The 26,921-nt window shown below is 41.5% G+C and overlaps 1 protein-coding gene across 19 annotated transcripts in view; it reads right to left on the bottom strand.

Annotated features, from left to right (window-relative positions):
* Positions 1 to 26,921, bottom strand: part of DIP2B (disco interacting protein 2 homolog B) — a 257,070-nt gene that overhangs the window by 33,850 nt on the left and 196,299 nt on the right. For 11 of the 19 annotated variants that reach the window (XM_065525172.2, XM_065525174.2, XM_065525175.2 and 8 more), the window contains 12 exons: positions 24,539 to 24,641; positions 22,667 to 22,731; positions 20,294 to 20,387; positions 19,678 to 19,797; positions 18,146 to 18,260; positions 16,852 to 16,991; positions 16,117 to 16,253; positions 11,479 to 11,559; positions 9,155 to 9,282; positions 7,773 to 7,907; positions 7,261 to 7,375; positions 1,190 to 1,391 (listed from right to left, as the gene is read on the bottom strand). In XM_065525172.2, the coding sequence (XP_065381244.1) occupies positions 1,190 to 1,391; positions 7,261 to 7,375; positions 7,773 to 7,907; positions 9,155 to 9,282; positions 11,479 to 11,559; positions 16,117 to 16,253; positions 16,852 to 16,991; positions 18,146 to 18,260; positions 19,678 to 19,797; positions 20,294 to 20,387; positions 22,667 to 22,731; positions 24,539 to 24,641 (1,435 nt within the window). The remainder of the gene's footprint in view (positions 1 to 1,189; positions 1,392 to 7,260; positions 7,376 to 7,772; positions 7,908 to 9,154; positions 9,283 to 11,478; positions 11,560 to 16,116; positions 16,254 to 16,851; positions 16,992 to 18,145; positions 18,261 to 19,677; positions 19,798 to 20,293; positions 20,388 to 22,666; positions 22,732 to 24,538; positions 24,642 to 26,921) is intronic. The other 8 variants (XM_045365223.3, XM_074006828.1, XM_045365224.3 and 5 more) reach the window with 3 other exon arrangements.

Here is a 26,921-nt window from a genome sequence, read left to right as displayed (position 1 = left end):
AAAACATACGGCCCAGGTAGCTGCTGGTCCCGTGATGAGGAGACACATGGAACAGCTCTGAACCTAACCTAAGCCTGGAGCCAAGTCAAGTCCAGTGGATTCCAGCCAAGCCAACCAGATCTACATCTCATGAGTAAACAGTAAATGCTTGCTACTTCAAGGCACTGAGTTTTAGGGTTATTTGTTCTGTAGCGTATCTATGGCAAGAGTTGACTGACAAAACACCAGAGCAAAAAGATGGGAAGCTAGAAGAACATGATCGAGGAGTGACTATCCTAGCCTTTGGACTACCTAGCTCTGAACTTTTTTTACCTGACAAAAATATAAGCTTGTTTCTTGCCTGAGCTGCTATTATGTTTTTCTGCAACTTGCAGCCAAGACTAGTCCTAACAAACACATTCTTTCTTTCTACAATAGCTCCAAAGGCATCTCAAGGATATCTTGGCCTCCAGGCTGCCTTAACACCTTTTCCATCTTCCCTTTCCTCTCCTTCTTTTTTTTTTATTTTTATTTTATTTTTTTTTTTTTGGAGACGGAGTCTCGCTGTGTCGCCCAGGCTGGAGTGCAGTGGCCGGATCTCAGCTCACTGCAAGCTCCGCTTCCCGGGTCTACGCCATTCTCCTGCCTCAGCCTCCCGAGTAGCTGGGACTACAGGCGCCCGCCACCTCGCCCGGCTAGTTTTTTGTATTTTTTAGTAGAGACGGGGTTTCACTGTGTTAGCCAGGATGGTCTCGATCTCCTGACCTCGTGATCCGCCCGTCTCGGCCTCCCAAAGTGCTGGGATTACAGGCTTGAGCCACCGCGCCCGGCCTCCTCTCCTTCTTTTTTGTTGAGACAGGGTCTGGTTCTGTCGCCCAGATTGGAGTGCAATGGCGCAATCTCGGTTTACTGCAACCTCCTAGGCTCAAGCCATCCTCTGTCAGACTCTGAAGTAGCTGAGACTACAGGTGTGCACCACCAGGCCTGGCTAATTTTTTGCTTTTTTTTTTTTTTTTTTTTTTTTTTTTTTGTAGAGACCGGATTTTACCATGTTGCCCAGGTTGTTTTCGAACTCCTGGACTCATGCGATCCTCCCACCTTGGCCTCCCAAAGTCTTTGTAAACTAATTCTAGAGAAAGAATCACACTGAGAGAACCCAGCTTCTTGAAGTTGGAATTTCAGTGCCAGGTCTTGGAAGCCAGCATATTACCTGGTTGTTTTTGCCGGGGCTTTGGCAAGTTTGTCACACATGTATGTGGGCACATGAGGATATTGCAAGGATGCAGCGATCCCTCCAGAAAGAGTTGTTTCGTCTGAGATATATGAATTCCTCCTAGTGGAGTTTTTGGCAATGTATTGGCCGGCACCAGAGCAAGACAATAAACCCCCACTTGATGAATGCTATCGATCGCCTAGAAAAATACAAACAAAAATACTCAATGAGATCACTTCTATTACATTTGACATATTCCTGGTATAATCCGTTATTTTACTCTACCATTTTTCTTGCTCTACCCATTCTAGATCTAGAATCTGGTAGATCATTAAGATTCCATATATCTAGAGATTTAAATATAATCATTAAGATAATACACATCTTTCAGCTGTGGCAGAGATTACAAGAAGAGAGGTAAGATACAATCTAAATGGACAAAGGTGGATACTGACTTGTAACTCTCAGTATGTTCTCTTTTTAAGTTTTTATTCTTTTTAGAGACAGGGTCTCACTCTGTCAGCTAAGGTGGAATGCAATGGCATAAGCCATGACAGCCCCAAACTCCCAAGCTCAAGTGATCCTCCTGCCTCAGCCTCCCAAGCAGCTGGGACTACAGAGATGCACCACTGCACCTGGCTAATTTAAAATACATTTTTTTCTTTTCTTCTTTTTTTTTTTTTTTTAATTTTAAGGTTTTTGGAGAGATGGGGTCTCACTGTGCTGCCTAGGCTGGTCTTGAACTCCTGGTCTCAAGTGATGCTCCCACCTTGGCCTCCCAAAGTGCTGAGATTACTGTCATAAGCCACCATGCCCAGTCAATATGTTCTCTCTTAAGTGATAATGTCAAAAACCTATAAATTTGTTTTGGTTCCTTTAATCTTTTAGCTATCAGCCAACAACGCCTAATTAAACAGAGGTAAGGCATTTTTATTATGAACACAACAGCACTCTCTAAAGGAGCCCCCACTTAAGTGATTCACCATGTCACCATGCACCTCCTCTGAAAACCATCTGGGGTGAGGCCCACAGCACACCGAGCATTGGAGGCCACAAGCTACCCCGAGCGTACCTGTGCTCGCAGCCATGTAACTGCATGTTTGCTTAAAGTCAGCTGTGTTTCTACACTGTTTGACAGCTGTTCTTGTTTTCACACAATGTAATTAAATATTATGTTAACTGACAAAATACAAATGCAAAAACACAGAAGGAGCTATGCTTTGGAAAGATACACTAAAAGGGAGCTCCTGAAAAACCACTGATCATAGGTCAGGCAAGTTAATCCTAAAGTGAAGACATCCACTCAATCATTTTTCAAATACCCACATTCTGGTGCTAACTTTACAGAAAATAAAACCAGGCTGGCTATGGTGGCTCATACCTGTCATCTCGGCACTTTGGGAGGCCAAGGTGAGAAGACAGTTTGAGTTCAGGAGTTTGAGATCAGCCTGGGCAACATGGCAAAACCCCATCTCTATATTTTAATTTAAAAAAAAAAATTAAAAAGAAAAATGAGAAACTGAAGACAATGCATTTTGATATAGTTTATGGACGTAAGTGGACCTGGACCTCAAGTTGGTATATTCGTAATCACACTTCTCTACATCCAAGGAATACACATGTAGATATTTTCTATTAAAATTTAATACTTGAAGAATTTCTCATTATTATGAAATCCATCAACTTTTTTTTTTTTTTTGAGTCAGAGTCTTGCATTGTTGCCACGCTGGAGTGCAATGGCGCGATCTTGGCTCACTGCAACCTCCGCCTCCCGGGTTAAGCAATTCTCCTGCCTCAGCCTCCAGAGTAGCTGGGATTACAGGCACCTGCCACCCCGCCCGGCTAATTTTTTGCATTTTTATTAGAGACGGGATTTCACTATGTTGGCCAGGCTGGTCTCGAACTCCTGACTTCGTGATCCACCTGCCTTGGTCTCCCAAAGTGCTGGGATTACAGGCATGAGCCACTGTGCCCAGCCTTTTTTTTTTTTTTTTTTTTTTTTGAGATGGAATCTCGTTTTCTCTCCCAGGCTGAAGTGCAGTGGCACAATCTCAGGTCACCACAACCTCCACCTCCTGGGTTCAAACAATTTTCCTGTCTCAGCCTCTCCAGTATCTGGGATTACAGACATTTGCCACCACATCGGGCTAATTTTTGTATTTTTAGTAGAGACAAGGTTTTAACACATTGGCCAGGCTGGTCTTGAACTCCTGACCTCAAGTGATCCGCCCGCCCCGGCCTCCCAAAGTGCTGGGATTACAGACGTGAGCCATCCTGCCTGGCTAAAACTGACCAACTGTTAATACTAGTTAGGAGGTTTCTACCATATTACCCATAGGTCTTACTGAACAAGAGATACAATCTTAGAAGTAGAGTGGACTCACAGTTATGCATGTATGTATGTATGTATGTATGTATGTATGTATGTATGTATGAATGACAGGGTCTTGCTCTGTCATCCAGGCTGGAGTACAATGGTATGACCATAGCTCACTGTAACCTCAAATTGCTGGGCTCAAGTGATCCTCCTGCCCCAACCTCTCAAGTAACTGGGACCACAAGCAGTGCATCCAGCTAATTTATTTATTCATTTGTTTATTCTTTGCAGAGACAGGGTCTCGCTCTATTGTCCCAGGCTGGTCTCGAACTCAAGTGACCCTCAGCTTCAGCTTCCCAAATTGTTGGGACTAGAAGCGTGAGCCACCATGTGTGGCCAAGGCCTTTTATTAAAACAATTTAAGGGGCCAGGCACAGTGACTCACACCTGTAATACCAGCACTTTGGGAGGCCGAGGTGGGTGGATCTCCTGGGGTCAGGAGTTTGAGACCACCCTGGCCAGCATGGCGAAACCCCGTCTCTACTAAAAATACAAAAATTAGCTAGGTGTGGCGGCGGGTGCCTGTAATCCCAGCTACTTGGGAGGCTAAGGCAGGAGAATTGCTTGAACCTGGGAGGCGGAGGTTGCAGTGAGCCGAGATCATGCCACTGTACTCCAGCCTGGAGACAAGAGTGAAACTCCATCTCAAAAACAAAACACACCAAACCAAAACAAACAAACAAACAAAAAACAATTTAAAAGGGCAAAAGAATAAACTTGAAAATCACAATCCTCAGACTATCCTACCAACCAACACAGATGACTGGGAAATGGATAGTCTGGCAGAGTTCCTAAGTTTCTGTTTTTTTAGAATACACGGAAAGTTAGCAAATGTGCTACATGTAGCCTGAATTCCTCATTAAAAACACATGTGATAAGTCATCTACTAACTGCCTTTCCTTAGAAGGTGCTGAGTTAGGTATTTAGTTTATATTATACACAGACCTGGAATTCAACCACCTCTGGCCTTTAATCTATTAGAATACATGGTGTCATTTACTGTTCTACTATGGACTCAAATGCTCCAAGCTGATAAGTTACAAAGACTGCGAAAAGAATGGCCTGTTATCTCATGCCCAAATCGGAACCCAAATGACTTTCACAAGAGTTTGGATTAGTAAATTGGCACTGTAGTTAATTCCTATAGTTGCTTTCCAGGGAAAAGTAACAAATATCTTGGGAAATGTCAGGTATACTCACTTTTCTATAATAGAAGAAAACGTGTAATTCACCAAAGGTTCTACCATTATATGCCCCAAAGTTCATTCTGAACAAAATAAGGTTTCTGTCTGAAAATATGATTGGTATGAAAAATATTCTCTTTGCACATCTGCCCCTTAGCCATCTTTCAGAGATCTGCCCCATTGTACCTTCTTCATAGTCTTTCCTGACTAGTCTATCTTCAGTATATTTTCTTTTCTGATTTTCTACTACAAAGAGCCTATGCCATATCAGCTGATAATTCAGAATTGCAGACGCTGAGATAGAAAGAAATATTAAAAGTCATCTAGCAGCCAGGTGAGGTGGCTCACGCCTGTAATCCCAGCACCTTGGGAGGCTTGAGGTGGGTGGATCACCTGAGGTCAGGAGTTTGAGACCAGCCTGGCCAACATGGTGAAAACCCATCTCTACTAAAAATACAAAAAAATTAGCTGGGCATGGTGGTGGGTGCCTGTAATTCCAGCTACTCAGGAGGCTGAGACAGGAGAATCGCTTGAACCCAGGAGGCGGAGGTTGCAGTGAGTCAAGACCGTGCCATTGCACTCTACCCTGGGCAACGAGAGAGAAACTCTGGCTCAAAAAAAAAAAAAAAAAAAGGTAATCTAGCAATACCACCATCTCATGCTTGCATTGTTTCTACAACATTGCTATTAACTAGCAGTTAATAAATTCAAGTTCCCCAAGTAGAGAAGTTACAGACCTCGGGAACACTTCCACTGATACCTAAGTATAGCAAGGACAGGCCACACTTTCTTTGGACCGTCCACTTAGCCAACAAATATTTACTGAGCCTACTACGACGTCTACTAGCATGGCTATTGGGCTCTGGGGATTGAGCCCTGAACAAGAGAGACAAAAAATTCTTCATCTTGCCTTATATTATACTGGATATAGAAAACAATACATATAAACATACAAGATGTTAAGTGCTAAGTAGAAAAATAAAGAAGAGTGAAGGGACAGAGAATGAAAGGGAATATTATTGAGAGGAAGCGGCCCTCTCTAATTGGAGACTATTCTTATAATTTTTTATTTTTCGAGACATGGGTTTCTGCTGTGTTGCACAGGTTGAAGTATAGTAGCTATTCACAGGTGCAACCATAGTGCACTACAGCCTCCACCTCCTGGGCTCAAGCGATCCTCCCACCTCAGCTTTCTGAGTAGCTGGGGCTACTGGTGCCTGTCACAGCACCTGGCTCATTATTACTATCATTATTATTCCTATTATTATGTTATTTTGAGCCAGGGTCTTCCTCTGTTACCCAGGCTAAAGTGTAGTGGCATGATCATAGCTCACTGCAGTGCTGACCTACTGGGCTCAAGTGATCCTCCCACCTCAGCCTTTCAAGTAGCTGGGATCACAGGTGTACACAACTACACCTGGATAATTTTTTTTTTTTCTTTTTTTTTTTTGAGACAGAGTCTCGCTTTGTCGCCCAGTGGTGTGATCTTGGCTCACTGCAAGCTCCGCTTCCCGGGTTCATGCCATTCTCCTGCCTCAGCCTTTCCAGTAGCTGGGACTACAGGCGCCTGCCACCATGCCCAGCTAATTTTTTTTTTTTTTTTGTATTTTTAGTAGAGAGTGGGTTTCACCGTGTTAGCCAGGATGGTCTCGATCTCCTAAACTCATGATCCACCCAACTCAGCCTCCCAAAGTGCTGGGATGACAGGCGTGAGCCACCGCCTGGATAATTTTTTAAAAAATTTTGGTAGGGATGGATAATAACAATCACCATCATTATTTACTGAGTGTAGGTACTATATACTTCAATTAATTACCTCATTTAATCCTTCCATATAGCTCTATAAAACAGATAATTTTATCCCACTTTGCAGGTTAGGAAACAAACTCAGTGAGGTTAAATGACTTGCCCAAGGGCACATACCTGGTAAGAAATGGAGCTGGGATTCCAAGTCTATGATTCCAAGCGAAGACTAGGCTCTTGTCATCAATCTAGCCTGCTCCCCACCACAGACATATTGCTTAGACTGAGCCCAAAGCATTCTCCTTCCCTCATGGTTTATCTTACCTAGCATCTCTAGCCCCACAGGAAAGCTCCTTCAGAGTAAGGCTAATAGCTGTATTTTCTTGGATCCCTCACACCGTCGGCACCACTTATGACACACAGTAAAACTGTGGCTGACTGTTGACAAGTGGATTGATTACTGCCAGAGATGTGTTCCACATATGACAGTTAAAACTTTCACAAGTAGTAAACACTCAGGCATGAAAGAATTTGCTGAGGCAAGTCAATTCCATTGTTTTTGGCAACCTGAGCAGAAAAATACTATGTAGTCCACAAGGAGAAATGGTATTAATTATCTGATTTTGCTAATAGTACCCAGAATATGTGAGCAATGATTGGCAAGAAAAAATAAGGTGGCATTACTGGCTGATCGAAGAAAATGAAATGCTTAGGCAGTGGTTGCTGCCACTGCTGACCTGACACAGACCCCAAGGTGTGCTCACCTGCAGCACGCGGCTCATCCACTGGAAACTATCTTCCTCGGAAGCGTCAGGTCTTTGTTCCGCAACCACCACAATGCGCTCATCATAAAATACAGACACAGAAAACACAGCAATTCTAAGAGAGACAGATCAAACACATCAGGACTCCCTTCACAACCAGTCCTATTTGCTTTGTTTAACTGGAATTACAGAGAGGAGACAACCCCACCATGCTACCCGAAATGAGTAGCTTAGAAAAGAAAATGTCATAATCATTACTCTCAAAATGAGCATTCATTCATTTAAATAATATGTATTAAGCACAACTGTCATGAATGTTGGGACATAGTGGTAAATAAGACAACGTTCTTGTCTTTGTGGCACTTATGTGTTAGAGACAGAACAAACACATAAATACAGAATAATGCCATGTTGCAATATACAAGGGGTGGAGTGGTGTGTAGGGTGGCGTATTACTGAGGGCAGGGTGGCTGGGGGGCGCCTCCCTGAGGAGCGGACATTGGAGCAGAGACCTGAATGAGGTGAGGACGCGAGCCACGCGAAGATCTGGAGGAAGAGGTTTCCGGGCAGAAGGAACGGAAAGCGAAAAGGTTCTGAGGTAGGGACGAGCTTGGCAGGTTTGAGGAACAGCAAGAAGGCCAGTGTGCCTGGAGCAAAGTGGTGAAGCAGAGACCGGGAGGGAGAGAGGTCAGACCCAGGCCAGGGCAGATCACAGTGGACCTGAGAGGCCATGGGAGAGAGGATGAAGTTGGTTCTGAGGGAGGTCTCCGCTCAAATGTCCCCTTACTAGTGAGGCACTCTCAGGCCACCTCATAGAAACTGGCAGGCCACCCCCACCCCCATGTGTTTTTCTCCACAGCACTTGTCACTGTCTCACACGTTATCTATTGCCCTGTTTATGTGGTTCCTGTCTGTTTCCCACAACAAGCATGTGAGCTTCACAAGGACAGAGACTTGGCCTGTTTTGTTCACTGCCGCAGCCGGAGCCTCTAGGACAGTGGCACAGTGTTGGCACCCAGTGAATATTTGTTGAATGAATGCATGAAAGAATGGGAAGGCACCAGAGAGCAGAGTCTGCCGGCATGCCTGCCTGACACCCTCCTTCGTTCCTTCCACACACATTCACCCAACACCTACCAGGTGTCCGGCACTACCGATTGCTGGGATATGACTGTGACCAAAGGCAGGTATAGTGCCCCATGGACTTTACATCTCATAGGAAGCCACACCACTACAAAAAAACTATACATTTCAGAAACTGTTTCATTAATTTTTCTTCTTAAAGGGACACCAAGTTTGCCTTAAAGAGATACATCCATGATTGCAAACTGCTGAATAGGACATCAACCACTCAAATGTGTAGCAAATATCTTTTCTTACATTAATAAGCAAAGAAAAAAGATATCTAATTGACTTTGTCCATGGAATCTGAAATTATGTACTATCTCAATCCCCACATTAAAATCATATAATTTAATCAGAAACAAGAGAAACAATTCTTAGATGTAAATGCCTAAAGAGTAGCATCTATCTCAATTAGTCTGAATGGCACTACTTTTGCATTGAAGAAATGTAGGAAGTTAATGTTTTAGAATTCTCCTCAGTCCTCAGGATTCAACAAATGGTAATACTTTAAATTTGAAGTAGAGGATATAGTTGCATCTTAATCCTCTTAGTTACAGCTGAAGAACCAGATGTTGTGAAATATATATTAAAAGCCAGGCTAAGAAGAAGAAGAAGAAAAAAAAAAAAAAAGCCAGGCTTATGCAATACTTAAAAAAAAACAATCTGATCACTTGGAAAGAGAACCGACAAAATACAACTGAAATCACTATGTGAAGATCTATTTAGATTCCATTAAAAGGTGCTAACATCTGAATTTTGTACTACTCACCTTCCTCTATAAACAGTCTTTATTGCCTCTACAGCCAATCCAGTAGCAACAATGTCATCAGCGTTATGTCTCCGACCACTAACCATCAGTAAGCCATCCATTTTCCCAACCACGAACACCAAACTACCCTGAAAGGTAATGATGATTTGCCTTGATTTCCATGATTTAAACAATGAAACAGACATCTTTTAACTTCCTGCCTTTAGATAAATCTCATTTAAAAAATATTAAAAAGACAACTGCCATATTTTGTGGATTCTAGAGAAACCGTTTCACACCCTGGTATCTCTGAAATCAGCTGGGAAAAGAGTGGCATCTTAGAGCCAATGAGTTCTCACAGGATACCTAAGAAGGGAATTTACTCATATTTATTTTAGGGAGGAACTTTATAAGAAAACAACTAGGATTCCACCCAAGCATAGTTGATTTTCCCAGCCATGATTTATGTGTTAGTTTGCTTATGTTTCTATTCAGAGGATACAGAGGAAGAAAAATGTATTCATTTACTATTGGAATTTGGAGGAGATTAAAACAGTTTAAATAGGAGAATGACCGCTTCAGGTTGGTAAGGGTAATGCTGTTTCCATCTGGCAAGATTAGAACTAGGCTAATAAAGAAAAGTCTAAGGAACGCAGTAGGTGCCTTTCTTTTCCAATAAGAAAACAGAGCAGCAGGGAACTACTATCAAATCCCCAAAAGCATCACTGTATAATCTTCCCAGACTCATTTGCAGCAAATTAACTTTTCTCATTCATTACAGAATTCCTAAATTTCTTAGTCCATTTACATATATTCGCCTACCTAGTAGTTATCTCCATGTGAATGTCACTCACTGATTTACTGAGCACAATGTACCCTACACAGTGACTGGGCCGTGTAAGACATAACCCATCTCCTCAACAAGCTACTGGTTCAACCTGTATGTCAGGAAAAAAGCAGCCATTTCCAACAGAGGCTGAAAAGCTATGGTGTTGGTAAGAGAATGAGACAGTCGCTGCCATTCCTTCAATGTCCATTTCTCCATTTTGTTCACAGTAGGATAATTTTCACCTGGGCATGGTTGACCAAAATAAAGACTACATTCCAGTCTCCCTTGCAGCTAGGTGTGGCTGTAGGACTAGTTCAGACCAATAAGAGAAAGTGTTGCACAGCAGCTTCAGGGAATCTTCCTTTAAAGAAGAGGACTGCACCTTTCCCTGTTTCTTGGAATGCAGATGAGAGGCTTGGAGCTCCATCTTGGACCTCAATCATGGAGCTGTAAGCTAAAAGGAGGTGGGTCTCTGAGAATTTCCTGGTGCTAAGTGAAAAAGTCAAGAGTGATTCTCCTAGATCTATGTCCTCACCCACCCTGCCCCTCCATAAATGGCAAGGAAGAAATAAAATAAAATTAGATCTCTTATATGACTGAAGATGTTAAGTGGAAAAGAAGAGAGGGTAGGAGGTAATTAGAGATGAATGGAGGGATATGGGCTTAGTTAGGAATAATGACTATTACTTACAAAATAAAATCCTACTTCCCATGATGTCATGCAAAGCCCCTCCATGACCTAGAGCTCTGCCATCCTCAGGCTCATCAAGTTTGTTTTTGTTGTTTGAAATGAAGTCTTGCTCTGTTGCCCAGGTTGGAGCACAGTGGTGTGATCTCCACGTCCCAGGGTTCAAGCGATTTTCTTACCTCAGCCTCCCAAGTAGCTGGAATTACAGTCACACGCCACCACACCCAGCTTATTTTTGTATTTTTAGTAGAGACAGGGTTTTGCCATGTTGGCCAGCCTGGTCTCAAACTCCTGACCTCAGGTGATCCGCCCACCTCGGCCTCCCAAACTGCTGGGATTACAGGCGTGAGCCACCACGCCCAGCCCAAACTGTTTTCACTCAAAGGATTTACTATTACACATCACATAGTGCCAATCGTTTACATGAAGATGCTCTGTACACTATGTATTATAGTTTGTCTTTGCTACTGAAGATAACTTTTTTCAGCACGCTCTAACTTATTGCAACATGTTAATCAAATCAGAGAGAGATAGTGAGAATAAGTGAAAAGAGTTCTGAAAATAAAAAAATGTCTCATTATATCTTCTGACCCCAGTGGGTAAAAAAAGAAAATAAAAAATGTCTTAGTTTGAAGGAGTCAAATGAATCTGGGTAGTGGAAATGATAAACACTAATTCATTTTACGACATCCTTACAAGAACTGCTCTAAATATAAGTGAAGTGATTCTGTAACACTCTTGGACTAATCAGAATTTGTTCTGTTCTGTGAATTAAAGTCCAAATATTTGGATCAAATGTAACAAAATCAACATGAGAGCATCACTTACCGGCCCTACAAACCCCAGCAATCCTGATCGGATGAATGGCACATCCCCAACAGGAGAGCCTGCAGAATTCACTGGAATTACCTAACAGACAAAATGAAGTGAAAAACTTTGCTTTTTCTTAGAAAGTATATGTGATTTGTAAAAAGTGTTATTAAAATACATGCTCAGTGAAAACGTAATATAATAGTGAATCCAGTAATTCCATCCCTTTTAAAGAGATAACAAATAATTACAATTTATTATCTCTCTGGACTTTTAAGAAGATATAAACATGTATACATAAATATATAAATATATGTATATATAAATAAATGTACTGAGTTTTTTTTTCAAACAGATATTATACTTCTTGCAACTTGTTTTTCTACAAAGTATATCTCAGATACCCTTCCAAGTTAGTAAGAGTTGACTTAGCCCACTTTGTAAAATAGCTCTGTAATATGCCATTTCATGGGGGACAGGACAGCATAGTCATTGGTGTCAATTCAATTTCTGGCTCTGCCACTTACTAGTAACATAGACTTTGGGCAAGTGCCTGGATTTTTCTGAAGCTCTGTTTTGCAGCCATTTAATGGAGTACTCTGTGCCTCTCACAGGCTTGGAGTAAAGATTAAGGAATGCAAACAGATTTGCAGAAACAAGTATGGTATCTGACCCAGAGTCAGTATTCAGGAAATGGTAGCTATTAGAATGTAACCAGTCTTTTATTACAGCTGGATAGGCCATTCTAATGTTTCACTATTATAAAGGTGCTTTAATGAATAGTGCTGTATTCATTTATGCATCTGTACAAAAGACATCAGTCTTTTCAATTTTAATTTGCTGGCCTCTAAAACCGTTGTATCCATTTACACTCATTAATACCATATTAGAATGTCTGGTTTTTCCCATGTCCTGCCTAATACTGTGTGCGATCCATTTTTCCAAACTTTGCCAATCAAGTACCAAAAAATATATCCCATTGTTAATTCATTAAAAAAAAAATCTTTTTTTTTTTAAATGAGATTAGTCTCACTTTGTTGCCCAGGCTGGAGTGCAATGGTGCAATCATAACTCACCGCAGTCTCAAACTCCTAGGCTCAAACAATCCTCCCACCTCAGCCTCCCAAGTAGCTGGGACTACAGGTGTGCGTTACCACGCCTGGCTAATTTTTAATGTGTTTGTAGAGATGAGTCTCACTATGTTGTCCAGACTGGTATTGAACTCCTAGCCTCAAGCAATCCTCCTGCCTTGGCTTCCCAAAGTGTTGGGATTACAGGAGTGAGCCACCATACTCAGACTTAAAAAAAAGTATTTAAATTCAAGACAGTAGACATTAATCCCATTATTGCTTTAATTGCATTTCATAAGTAGTATGTCTGAATTTCTTCTCTTTTGTTTTCTGGGCATTTGTATTTCTTTTGTGAGTAGCCTATTCATGTCTCTTACCTATTTTTTCTACCTGATAGCTGCCCCCTACCCTTTCTTTTCTTTTTTTTTTTAAGAGATGAGTTCTTACTATGTTGCCCAGGCTGGAATGCAGTGGCTAGTCACAGGCGCGATAATGCTGCAGTACAGCCTTGACCTCCTGGGCCCATGTGATCTCATCTCACACTCCAGAATAGTTGGGACTACAGGTGTGAACCACAGCACCCAGATAATTTTTTTTTCAAGACAGAGTTTTTTGCTCTGTTACCCAGGCTGTAGTGCAGAGGCACAGTCTCGACTCACTGCAAACTCTGCCTCCTGGGTTCCAGCGATTCTCCTGCCTCAGCCTCCTGAGTAGCTGGGATTACAGGCGTCCACCATCAACACGCGGCTAAGTTTTGTATTTTTAGTAGACGAGGTTTCACCATGTTGGCCAGGCTGATCTTGAACTCTTTTTTTTTTTTTGAGATGGAGTCTTGCTCTGTCGCCCAGACTGGAGTGCGGTGGCACAGTCTTGGCTCACTGCAAGTTCCGCCTCCTGGGTTCAAGCCATTCTCCTGCCTCAGCCTCCCGAGTAGCCGGGACTACAGGCACCCACCACCACACCCAGCTAATTTTTTGAATTTTTAGTAGAGATGGGGTTTCACCATGTTAGCCAGGATGGTCTCGATCTCCTGACCTCGTGACCCGCCTGCCCCAGCCTCCCAAAGTGCTGGGATTATAGGCATGAGCCACCACACCCAGCCAGTCTTGAACTCTTCACCTCAGGTGATCCACCCACCTCAGACTCTCGAAGTGCTAGGATCACAGGTATGAGCAACTGCTCCCAGCCTCATCTGGATAATTTTTAAGATTTATTTTTTATACAAAATAATAATTATAACATCATGAAATGCTTATCAGTACCAGACATGGTTTACTTGCTTTACAGTTAATCCTCAAATTAATCCTATAGAAACAGCATTAGTATTTCCATCTTACAGATGAAGAAGTGAGTTTCACTTGCCTCAAATAGCTAGCACATGGGAGTGATGGAAAATCAACTCTCTGTTACCATACATGTCACAAAAGTTTTTCTCCCTGGTAGCATTATTTATAAAATATTTTTATTTTCTGACTAGTCGATACTAGATCTTGGCCCAGTGTGGTGGTTCACACCTGTAATCCCAGCACTTTGGGAGGCAGAGGAGGGTGGATCACCTGAAGTCAGGAGTTCAAGACCAACCTGGCCAAGATGGTGAAACCCCATCTCTACTTAAGATACAAAAAAACTAGCCAGGGGTGTGGCAGGCACCTGTAATCCCAGCTACTCAGGAGGCTGAGGCAGAAGAATTGCTTGAACCCGGGAGGCAGAGGTGGCAGTGAGCCGAGATCGCGCCATTGCACTCCGCCTGGGTGACAGAGTGAGGCTGCACCTAAAAAAAAAAACCCCAAAACCACAAAACAAATTCAAAACCAAGATCTTTTCTCCAGTGAAATGTTAACTACATTGGTAAACTCTCTCAGGATTTAAATGCAAGAAACCAGGAAGAAAAATACTGGGAACTTTAATTTGGAAAACCCAGATACTAGCTTTGTCCTTTCTGGTAGGATTTTTATTCTACTTCACTATCACGAAATTTACACTGCAGACTTCAAATTTTCTTCATCACTATAGGCCTAGCAGTTTGGTATTAAGTCTTGAGAATTCTGGCTAGGGAACTGCCTCATAGGAAAGGCAATGAAATAAAATATTATCAGTATCTTCAAACACTGCTTGAGGCTCTTGTTTTTAGTAAGGAAAAGTCAATGAAGAAAAATTACAGACACAATGGCTCATGCCTGTAATCCTTGCACTTTGGGAGGTCAAGATGAGAGGATCATCTGAGGCCAGAAGTTGAAGGCTGCAGTGAGCTATGATTGAGCCACTGTATTCCAGCCTGGGTGACAGAGATAAATAGGGTGAGATTTAAATTAGTTAAATGTATATACATGTTCAAGGGAGGTAAATCAATCACCTAGGAAAGTAAAGCAAGAGACTGGCAGTAAACACATGCTTGAAGAGCTTATGAATGCCCACGCCTGGCATGGTGAATTTCTCTGGTCCCTAAAATGTATCCTGAGACAGGTTAATTCCAATTATTAAATGTAGACAATTAACCGCCCCTGTTCTGACTTCCAGGTTCACTAGGCAGTTTCCATTACAACCTGGCTTCACATGCAGAAGTGCCTGCTGGAAAACCATGTGCTAGTTTAGCTAGAATGTGCTGGCCCCACAAGAACATGAGCTCCACAAGGAGCTTTGTTTTGTTTTCTGATGAACTCCAAGCATCTGGAACATTACCAGACACATAAAAGGTGCTCAAAAAATATTTGTCTGACTGAAAGACTGAATAATATGAGCAACCTGACTCCTGTGAAAGGACAGTCTTCATTTTTAATTAGTAACTGAGCAAAATTGGAGTTTACTCTCGAAATTAAATTTGAATTTACAAAGCTCAAACCATGGTAAATTCACCAGCGTGGATTTTTGTGAGGCCTCTTACCGCTTTTTTTTTTTTTTATTTTGTTGTTTTTCTTTGTGTGTGTGTGTGTGCATGCGTGTGTTTTTGAGACAGGGTCTTGCTCTGTACCCTAAGCTGGAATGCAGTGGCATGACCATAGCTCACCGCAGCCTTGAATTCCTGGGCTCAAGGGATCCTCCTGCATCAGCCTTTTGAGTAGCTGGGACCACAGCCATGCACCACCATGCCTGGCTAATTTTTTAAATTTTTTGGTAGAGATGGGATCTTGCTACATTGCCTAGGCTGGTCTCAAACTCCTGGCCTCAGCAATCCTTCCACTTCAACCTCCAACGGTGTTGGGATTACAGGCATGAGCTACCATGCCCAGCTTATCTTACCCTTTTTAAAAATCTAACAGATACACAACAGCACTTCCTATATGCCAGATGCTCTTTCTAAGCACTTTATAAAACATTAACTCAATTAGTGCTCACAACAATCCTATGACATAGATACAATTATTACCCACATTTTAAAGATAAGGAAATTGGGGCACAGAGAGGTTAACCAACTCACCCAAGGTCACCTAGTGACTGGCAGAGTCAGAATTTGAACTTAGACAAGTCTAGCTCTAGAGTACACACTCTCAACCACATGTTATGCTATGTCCCATCAACCAGGGGATCTGCCCTCGTAACATTCTGACCTCACCAAACATTTTCCCTGTGAAATGTTAATATCATGTACCTCAAATGTATTTTTTGTCACACCGGCAAGCCCAAAGTACATCATGCCTCCAGTTCTAGAGCTAACACAGATTTCTCCAATTTCATCTGTTTTGCAGAGCTGGGGAGGTCCATCTGGTTTCACAATGCACATCATCCCTAACATACAGAAAATACAGGTTAAGGGACAAAGATTCTAGAAAACCTTTGTAAAATAACAACTTCATCCTGTGAACCCAAGAAAGTCTTGCTTTTACTGAGTGGCATTAAGTAAAAATACCAAACAGGAATGCTAAACATAAACCTGAAACTAGATAAGTATATTTGAAATGTAAAGCTTGTATAGACAGCGACATATTAAAGATGAATGCAAAGCCCAAATAAACAGGTTAGATGAATGAGGTGTTACCCTTAGGCAGGTCAAACTCAAAACACTCATGGAAGCAGTATGCTCTAATTTTCTGTCAGTCCCAATGGCTTGGCAATCACAGTGAAAACCAGATAACTTTAATATCTCTAGTATTTGGCCTTCCAGGTAAAGAAGTGGACCTGAAGCATTCACAATTGGTAAGTCATACAATACTGCAGGAAGGTCGGCATAATTATGATGACTTAACTATTAGAGAGGCTCTGAGAAATTAAATGAGTTAAGTACTGAATTAAGGAGTCCTGGTTTGAGATTCTGTATTTTATCAGGCTCTATTATCTCTGATGACAAATCTTTATGAAAAACCAAATGGTGCTCCTCACAACTCACCACCAGGCATTACATGCCCCACATCCTGGACTGTCAGTGCTGAATTTTTGTCTTCAGTATTGACCCGTATTACCCCATAGCTCAATCCATTCATTGAGAGAATGGCTCTTCCTGGCAAAGGGGCTCCTGGAACTCCAGGCCTGAAAAGAAAAACCCATCAAGTTTGGTGAATGAAATAACATCAAGAGAAAAATACAAATACATAGGAAGATAAATTTCCTCTGGCTACAATACCAAAAAATTCTCCATTTTCTCTCCCAAAAATATGCCAAATTAGAGCTGGGTGTGGTGTCTCACACCTGTGATCCCAGCAACCGCTGAGGCAGGAGGATTGCTTGAGGCCAGGAGTTCAAGACCAGCTTGGGCAACATAGTGGGACCCCATTTCTACAAAAAATACAAAAATTAGCTGGGTATGACGGCACACACCTGTAGTCCCAGCTACTTAGGAGGCTAAGGTGGGAGAACCATCTAAGTCTGGGAGGTTGAGGCTACAATGAACTATGAGCATGTCACTGTGCTCCAGCCTGGATAACAGAGGAAGACCCCATCTCTAAAAAATTAAATGAAAAAAAAGTGTAGTGTAGTAAACACATAAACCAGCAACATGGTCATTTATTATCATCATCATCAAGTATTGCGTACTGGGCCAGGCTCAGTGGCTCATGCTTGCAACCCCAGCACTTTGGAAGGCCAAGGAAGGAGGACTGCTCAAAGCCAGTAATTTGAGACCAGCCTGGGCAACATAACAAGAACCTATCTCTACAAAAAAATTTAAAAATTAGCCAGGCTTGGGGGTACATGCCTGTAGTCCTAGCTACTCAGGAAGTTGAGGCAGGAGGACTGTTTGAGCCCAGGAGATCGAGGCTGCAGTGAGCCATCATTATGCCACTGCACTCCAGCCTGGGTGACAAAGAGGGACCCTATCTAAAAAAAAAAAAGTATATCTATATACACACACACACATTCACTGATACTTACATATGTAATAGTCTTGAGTATACTATAGATACACTATCCATACTTAAGCTACAAACAGGAACAGTCTATTTCTAATCTAAGGTGCTATGGATTCCGAAGAGCAAAATGGCACAGAAAAAGAGCTAATTCACAAATACAAAATTACATTAAATTTTTCAGTTTACTACATACACTTTGAGCAAGAGTGGGAAAAATGAGACGCTTGAAACTACTCAGAAAATTAGTTAACACCCCTTTGTCATCTCCTGGTAAATACTGTACATTTCATTCAAGTTGTAACATACATCAAGAGCATCTGACATCCTGAACAGTACCTGCGGATTGCTACAGTCATGGCTTCAGCAGACGTGGCGCACGGACAGATGGCCTCAGGCTTCAGTCCATGGCTTTGGAACAGACTCAGGAAGGCATCACAGGATGATACAGACCCTAAGGAGTTGGAACAGATCAACCTGAAGCTGAAATTGTGATTTTCATTACTGCAGGAAAATAGTAAAGAATAGAAAGCTGGCCGCGCGCGGTGGCTCAAGCCTGTAGTCCCAGCACTTTGGGAGGCTGAGGCGGGTGGATCACGAGGTCAGGAGATCGAGACCATCCTGGCTAACATGGTGAAACTCTGTCTCTACTAAAAATACAAAAAACTAGCCGGGCGTGGTGGCGGGCGCCTGTAGTTCCAGCTACTCGGAGGCTGAGGCAGGAGAATGGTGTGAACCCGGGAAGCGGAGCTTGCAGTGAGCCAAGATCGTGCCACTGCACTCCAGCCTGGGCGACAGAGCTAGACTCCGTCTCAAAAAAAAAAAAAAACAACAACAAAAAACCACAATAATAGAAAGCTGACATACTTATTTCTCATGAGAACCCATATTGTATATTGTTAATTCCACACAAATATTTTACTGTCCCTGTGAGATGGTTTGATATATTTCAAGGACAAATTAATGCTCATCCAGTCCATAAAAGGTTACTGACACTATTTAAAGTTACACCTTGGAATAAGGGTGCTCCTATGAGACTGACAAATCAGTATCAGAGATAACACTGCAGGTAACATGCAGCCAGTTTATAATTTAGCAACTCTTCCTGAGGAACTGTCATAGGCAGTGCAATTTAATATTGGCTTAGCTCCACCTTCTATATGATATTAAGGTCAAGCCTATGTCTGTGTTTTAGACTATGATGATCAATGTGACTATGGACAAAAGTCCATTATGACAAATAGCGTAGTGCTCTACCTGATTCTACTGTGTGAAGGATCAGGATTTGCGGGCTTGTAGAGGAAAGCAGGTAACACAGGAATACCCAGTTACATGACAGAAAGAGGTTATACATGAATGAGCCAAAAAGAATGGTTTAAAAGCTTATAGATCCATCAAAAGATGAATGAGTAAATACAATGTGGTATAACTATATAATGGACGATTTCTTGGTAGTAACAAGGAATGCAGAAGTACTGACAGATACTACAACATGGATGAACGTTGAAAAACATGCTAAAAGAAGCCCATCACAAAGACCACATACTGTATGACTGCATTTACAAGAAATGTTCAGAAGAGGCAAATCTAGGGAGACAGGCAATCGATTAGCAGTCATCTAGGGCTGGGGGCAGGGGGAAAAATGGGGAGTGATTGATAATGGGTATGTGGTTTCTTTTTGGGTGATGAAAATGTTCTAAACTTAGATTGTAATGATGGTTGCACAACTCGTGAATATACCAAAACCACTGAATTACACACCTTAAATGAGTGAGTTTTTCAGTATGTGAATTACATCTTAGTACAGGGCAAAAACCCCTAATCTATCAAAACACAGGATATTCCCAGACCCACAGTGCAGAAATACTCACAGGGGTTAGCTCCATCAGTCACAATTAACATTCGGAGGGAACTCAAGCTCACGTCTCTTTGGTCCCGATGTGCCATCATAGCCCAGTGCAAGTCCCGACATTTTACTAAAGCTACCTTGGCTATAAATTCAAAAGGGATGAAGTTAACATACACAATAAATTTCGTACATATGTAATATACCATAATAAAGACATTTTTACTTATTTGGGGAATCAGGATATTTGCTTGGAGAAAATAAAAAAGGTTTCAAAGAGATCGTGCCAATAGCTCAGAGGCAGAAATTATCACATTTAGACAACTGACTGGACCTACAATTGTCTGTTCACTGAGACCCTCTAGGCAGGTCACAGTATCCCAGCCAAGGAAATTGTGAATACCAAGACACTCAAATCTAATTTAAGGCTCGCATTTGGAAAAAATTCATCTCAATGCTTAAGACAGGACAACAGTGAGATGAACAGGTAAGGTACCTAATTCTGTAGTAACTGAACTCTACAGTTAAGGGACAGGGGCATAGAAATGTTTCTAACAAAGGCAATTTGAAATTCTCTGAAATCCCTGAAATCTTAATTCAAACAGTCACATAATTAAAGCTCAGATGCTGCGGGTGACTACCTTTGTGAGCATGTACTCTTTGGACCCAAGAGAGAGGACAGGTTTTCATAACAGAGTAGGGTACGCTAATTGTGTGCATCTTATTCATTACATTCTGAAAAACAAAGAAATAAGAAAAGTAATCAATACAAAATACATACTTAGTATTTTAAAATTGAGCTGATATTTTGTTAGCAATTTTAATTATACAAGTAATACTCAAATACATGCTCTTTGAAAACAATCTTAAATATTAAATATAAGATTGAAGTTCCTTTAACACCTACCCTCCAACCTGGTTCCCTCCTCTCCTCGTCAGAGATAATCAGTTACAAATTTGACAGATACCCTTCCAATCTTTCTTCAATGCATTTTCACAGACATTTGTTCCCATAGAAACGTATAAGTATTTTTAAACATAAAAGGCATCATATTATATATATATCTGTAACTTGCTTTTTTCATTTAAATTGTTTTAGAGCTAAATCTACGCATATCAGTACAAGAGATCTACATAATTCTTTTTGAACTGCAGCACAGTATTCCATTGTTTGGCTACATCACAATTATTTAGGCATTTCCCTATTAATGACAATTTTTTGCTACTACAAAAAATGTTTCAAGAAGCACATTCCTACTCCCTTCCCTGGGCTTATGCAAGTATTTCCATATATGGATATGTAGCACTGCTGTCACATGGGATATGTTTTTTAAAAAAAAAGAGAGAGAGAGAGAGAGAGAGAGAGAGAGAGAGAGAGAGAGAGAGACAGGGCTTTCACTATGTTGCCCAGGTTGGCCTCCAATTCCTGAACTCAAGTGATTCTCTTGCCTCAGCCTCCAGGGTAGCTGGGACTGGTGTATGTACGTATGTACGTATGTATGTATGTATGTATGTATGTATGTATTTATCTGAGACAAAGTCTTGCTCTGTTGCCCAGGCTGGAGTATAGTGGTGTGATCTTGGCTCACTGCAACCTCCACCTCCTGGGTTCAAACAATTCTCCTGCACAGCCTCCCGAGTAGCAGGGATTACAGTCGTGCACTACCACATCCAGTTAATTTTTGTATTGTTAGTATAGTCGGGATTTCACCATGTTGGCCAGGCTGGTCTTGAACTGCTGACCTCAGGTAATTCGCCTGCCTAAGACTCCCAAAGTGCTGCTGATTACAGGCCTGAGTCACAGTGCCCAGCTGTAGTATATGCTTTTAAAATGTTAACAGACTCTGCCAAACTGCCCTCCAACCCACTTAATGCTTTTATCATGTTCGTACTTGCCACATGCCACAAAGGGGTAGGTGGGCATCACAAAGCAAGAAATCAAAATGTCCCTGTTTCTTACGGGAGGTCCTGCCTACACCTGTTATTTTTTTTTTTTTTTTTTGCTAGATAAAGCTGAAGGTGTTGAGGGGTCATGCAATTTAGGGTCTCTCCTGCCACTCCAATCAAGCATACCTGACACCCTGTCCCCAAAGAGACCCAGCTTGGTAGAATAACCAAGCCTTCGTATTTAGATTAGCCATTTTGCTCACTCTCTAATTTGCCCAAAGAAACCAAGATATCACTGCAAGACACTATTTTCTCTCTCCAAGTTTCTAGCTCTGGTGAGAAACTTTTGGTTTCAGGAAAAGACTGGTGTTTAATTCTTCACACATGTCCCTATCTTGCACTTGGTATCACAGAGAAGAGATTCTTCTTAACTCCTCAAAAGGATTTTTAACTTCTGATAAAGAAGAAAATGGGAAAGCTTTCAGAAAAGAGCTAGAAAGTAAACATAACGAAGATTCCGAGAGTTCTGGGTGAAAAGGGATCCACCTCCTCTTCCCTCATGATTCATTTTCCATGCTTTTCCAGCTCCTGCAGTATCCAGTAAGTGGGACTAGATGCTCTCTGAGGTCCTTTACAATTCAGGTAACCCTGTATTTTTTCTCTCTCTCCACCTATATGGCATGTTATATAAGGTAGTTTTGCCACTTGAAGTGTCCCCTCTCTCTACCTCTATATCCCCTTACAAAAATTTCTGTATGTCCAAAGCTTACCTATTTTTCAAAGTCCAACTCAGCTGTCACTTCTTCCATAAAAACTGCCTTGAAGCCCAGACCTGGAAGGAAGTCACCTTTTTTGTCTAACACCCATAGTATGCTACCTGTTCCTCTCTGATGGGAAGAATCCCCATCTACCTTGTTACTTTTCTTCAGTTGCAGCATGCAGCTTATGCATGGCAGTCATTCAAAACATTCTGTCCAATGGAAAGGTTATATAGTCTCTGGAAAATATTACTGACCTTTAGGGGACTTAAATTTCAAACAAGCACTGAGAGATGCTCCAGTTACACAGCATGCTGGCCTTATCTCAAGCACAATTTATACTAAGGGCCTTAAATCCGAGTAGCTTACCGCAAACATGCCGTGCCACAGCCCAGCATCCTTCTTAAAGTCTAAGACATTTACTATTGTTTCCCCTAAAATAGAAAAAATACGAAGACAAAGAAATCATGTTTAGTGTTAAGTAGCAAAATCATGTCACTTGCCTCTCATAAACAACTGACTTGATGTTTGTTTGTTTTTTCTTTTAGATGGAGTCTTGCCTCTGTCACCCAGGCTGGAGTGCAGTGACATGATCTCAGCTCACGCAACCTCTGTCTCCCAGGTTTGAGCAATTCTCCTGCCTTAGCCTCCCAAATAGTTGGGATTACAGGCATACACCAGCATGCATGGCTAATTTTGTATTTTTAGTAGAGAGGGAGTTTCACCATGTTAGTCAGGCTGGTCTTGAACTCCTGACCTCAAGTGATCCTCCTGCTTCGGCCTCCCAATGTGCTGGGATTACAGGCGTGAGCCACAGCGCCCAGACTGATTTGATGTTTTTAGAGAAATGACTAAGTTCTCAGGGGCTTTTTGAGGGTCTCCTGAAAAAGGGTAGAGGACTGCTCATAGGGTAATGTGGTTACAACAGAGACAAGGAGTTAGAAACGTCTTGTGACTTAGGCATTTCTTCCAAGAGGTATTTTTTCCTAATTATGTAGAGAATACATGCTTATTTTAGAAACTTTGGAAGTTTGACAAATATAATTTAAATTTCCTAAAAGATACTTCCTAAAAAAAAGTTGGTGTATATATGTATATATCTCTAAACATTCTATCTATACACACACATATACTTCTAGGCATATTTACATATAGATAGATATGTCAGATATCTATATGTATCTATATGTAATGCAAAACTTGGTATCTAACTTGTTCCTACTTAATGATATATTGAAACAATTTCTCCATATCTTTAATATTCAAAAATAAAAATTTTAATGCCCCAGCCATTATATGAATGTATTATTACCTTTTTCTTTTTTTCTTTTTTTTTTTTTGAGACAGTCTTGCTCTGTCACCCAGGCTAGAGTACAGAGGCATGATTTCGGCACACCGCAACCTCTGCCTCCAGGGTGCAAGTGACTCTCCTGCCTCAGCCTCCCAAGTAGCTAGGACTACAGGCACAAGCCACCACACCTGGCTCATTTTGTTATTTTTAGTAGAGATGGAGTTTCACCATGTTGGCCAGGCTGGTCTTGAACTCTTGACCTCAGGTGATCTATCCGCCTCGGCCTCCTGAAGTGTTGGGATTACATGCGTGAGCCACAATGCCTGGCCTGGATATATTATAACCTAATCAATCTTTATTTAAGGGCTTTTTGATTGCTTCCATTATATACATATATTTAATTTCATGATGGAACAACATTGTTGTCTGGTTAAAAAATACATCATGACCATTTACTGTTTCATTTTACAAAGGGAAAACACTAAAAAAATTAATATTGCAAAGAACATTCTGAGGCAAATAGTGGTTTTTGCAATATGTATTAACCTATCTAAAGTTCAAAAATATCGAATACATTTTTGTGTTTTAATTTATGCTTTTTGGTAGCTGAATTTCTTTGACTCCAAATGTATAGCTGGTAGCCCACTACACAGGCAGGGGAAGATGGAGATACCTGACATTCCACAGCTAATAAAAACATGATTTTAATTAGGGTTTTCTATTGCTATACTCTAGAAATTATGCTTTACATTTTGGTTTGCCAGAATTTTGGTTCCTTTAAACTATAGCATATTTTTGAGAAAGAAGAAAACAAAAGCAAGCCAAGAATGTGTCTTAGGACACTTCACTCTGAATTTGGTCATTAAATGAGGTCCAGTCACTGAGCATTGTGCTCACAGTCACATATCTCTGAAGGTAACAAAGAAGGCAGTCATGGGATGAGGTCTGACCTTCAGAATAATTGCAGGCCTGCGACAGAGCTTGGCAGTGAGACAACATTGCAAGCCGGGACACTGTAACTCCCATTACACTCCCTTCTTTGCTTGTTTTATACTAGAAAACAAAAACAGAAACATAAGAAACACAATAAAATGGGTTATTTCAAATGACAAAACTAGAATCCAAAAATGAAAGCCAGAAAAACCATCATAATGGGCTGAATTTAACACGTTTAATATGAATATTTAAGGCAATGTACTTGGGTCCCAAACTCAAATCACACAAAGATAGGATTGGAGGATGACAAAGCTCAACAAAAGTACGTGTGTAAAAGACTTCAAAATTTAATAGTCATCAGTGTGAAGTGGTTGCTCAAAAGCTAAAACAAACAAGTGATTGGAGCTAAATTAATAGAAACACAGTATCAAATAAATACAAGTCAAGCACAGCACTGAAGAGTGAAAGGTATGTAAGACGCGGTCTCTGTGTATTAGAAGCACCGAATTTTGTAAGGAAGAACTAGAAACGAATGGCCTATTTGCTCCTCCAAATCGTTCAACTATAATTTTGCTTTTACCCTTAATGTTCCATTCAAGTTGCTTTTTACCAGGACTATCAACTTTCCTTTCTTTCTTTCTTTTAAGAGATGGAGTCTCACCATGTTGCCCAGGCTGGATTGGAACTCCTGGGCTCAAGCAATCCTCCCAGCTCAGCCTCCTGAGTAGCTGGAACTACAGGCGTATGCCACTGTGCCCAGTTCAACTTTTAAAAAAAGTTAAGTCTTGCCAAGGGCAATAGTGAGAAGGGGAAAAAAGAGTAGAACAGGAGTTTGATCTGTACCTGACTGTGAACAATCAATGGAGATAATTCACTACCTTGGGACCAGCCCCAATTTTTTAATGGTTAAATGGAAAGGACATTTTGCATACCTTATCAAACCTTTCTGCAAAATTTGACTACTCTCCTTCTTGATGTTTTCTCCTTCCTTGGCTTTTTTGATACTCCTCTTTTCTAGTCTGTCTCTGTGTGTCTGTCTCTCTCCCATTGCTCCTCCACGTTTTCCGCCCATCTCTTCAATGTGCTGTTCCCTGAGAGTTCTGCTCTCCTTCCTCATCTCTTTTCACTTTGTTCCATTAGGTTACTGCATTCCTAGTAACTGCAAGTTCTCTACCCAGGCCTCTCCTCCAGAGACATCCAGACTGACAGAGTCAACTAATCCCCTGGAATGTCTAGTAATCCTGGGAAACCCATATATCCATCACTGCCTTCTTTACCCCAGTCCCTGTCCATGGAAACTCTTCCTGTTGTATTTTCTATCTTCGGGAAGGATGCTGCCATCAATCCAAGTTGCCTAAGTGAGAAACCTGAGTCTGTCTTGCCTTCTCCCTCTCCAGCATCAGCAACTAAGCCCTGCCTGCTCTATTTCCTTACTGTCTGAAGCTCAATCTACTTTGCTCTCTGCTCTCTACCACAAGCTTGAGCTCACCTGAATAACTGTAAAGCTGGTCTCCTTTTTTTTCTTTTTGAGACAGTCTCACTCAGGCTGGAATGCAGTGGTATGATCATGGCTCACTGCAGCCTTGAGCTCCCAGGTTCAGCCTCCCAAGTAGCTGGGACTATAGGCATGTGCCACCACACCTGGGTAATTTTTGCATTTTTTGTAGAGACAGAGTTTCACCATGTTGCCCAGGCTGGTCTCGAACTCCTGAGCGCAAGTGATCCGCCTGCCTAAGCCTCCCAAAGTGTTAGGATAATAGGGAAGAGCCACTGCGCCCAGCCCTTATTTCCTTTCTTAACCCAACCAATCCAGATATAACTTCTTATAATAAATTCATGTTGTCACTCTCCTGCTGACAATCCTTTAATAACTCCCTATTACCCAGAGATGCTTTAAACTCACTAGTAGAGTCCTTTGGGCAATAGGAGGATCCCAAGTAAAAACTGCAAGTTAATTCAAAATAACAGGCACCTAGAAAGACAGAGGGTAGTAGTAGTTCTAATGAGGCCAGAGAGCTAAGCAAGAGCCATACAATGAAGAACCCTCCACCTTTAGGAAGAACCAATAAAGATGATTGAAGGAATGGCTAACGAGGCAGAGGAACTGAGAGAGGAGTCCAAGAAGCCAGTGACCGGAGTTTTAAGGAGGACCGAGTGATGAACCATGTCATCACTGAGACATGACATAGATTGAGAGTTGATCACTAAATTTGGTATTTTTAATTGCTTGTCTTTTTTTCTGTGAGACAGAATCATGCTGTGTCATCCAGGATAGGGTGCAGTGGCATGAACACAGCTCACTGTCGCCTCAACCTCCTGGGCTCAAGTGATCCTCCCATCTTAGACTCCTGAGTAGCTGGGACTACAGGTGCATACCACCAGGCCCAGCTAATTTTT

This window comes from Macaca fascicularis, chromosome 11 (genome assembly GCF_037993035.2).
Source record: "Macaca fascicularis isolate 582-1 chromosome 11, T2T-MFA8v1.1".
NCBI classification, from domain to species: domain Eukaryota; kingdom Metazoa; phylum Chordata; class Mammalia; order Primates; family Cercopithecidae; genus Macaca; species Macaca fascicularis.
The sequence above is the reverse complement of the archived record's forward strand: the minus strand, read 5'-3'. Positions and strand labels throughout refer to the sequence as shown.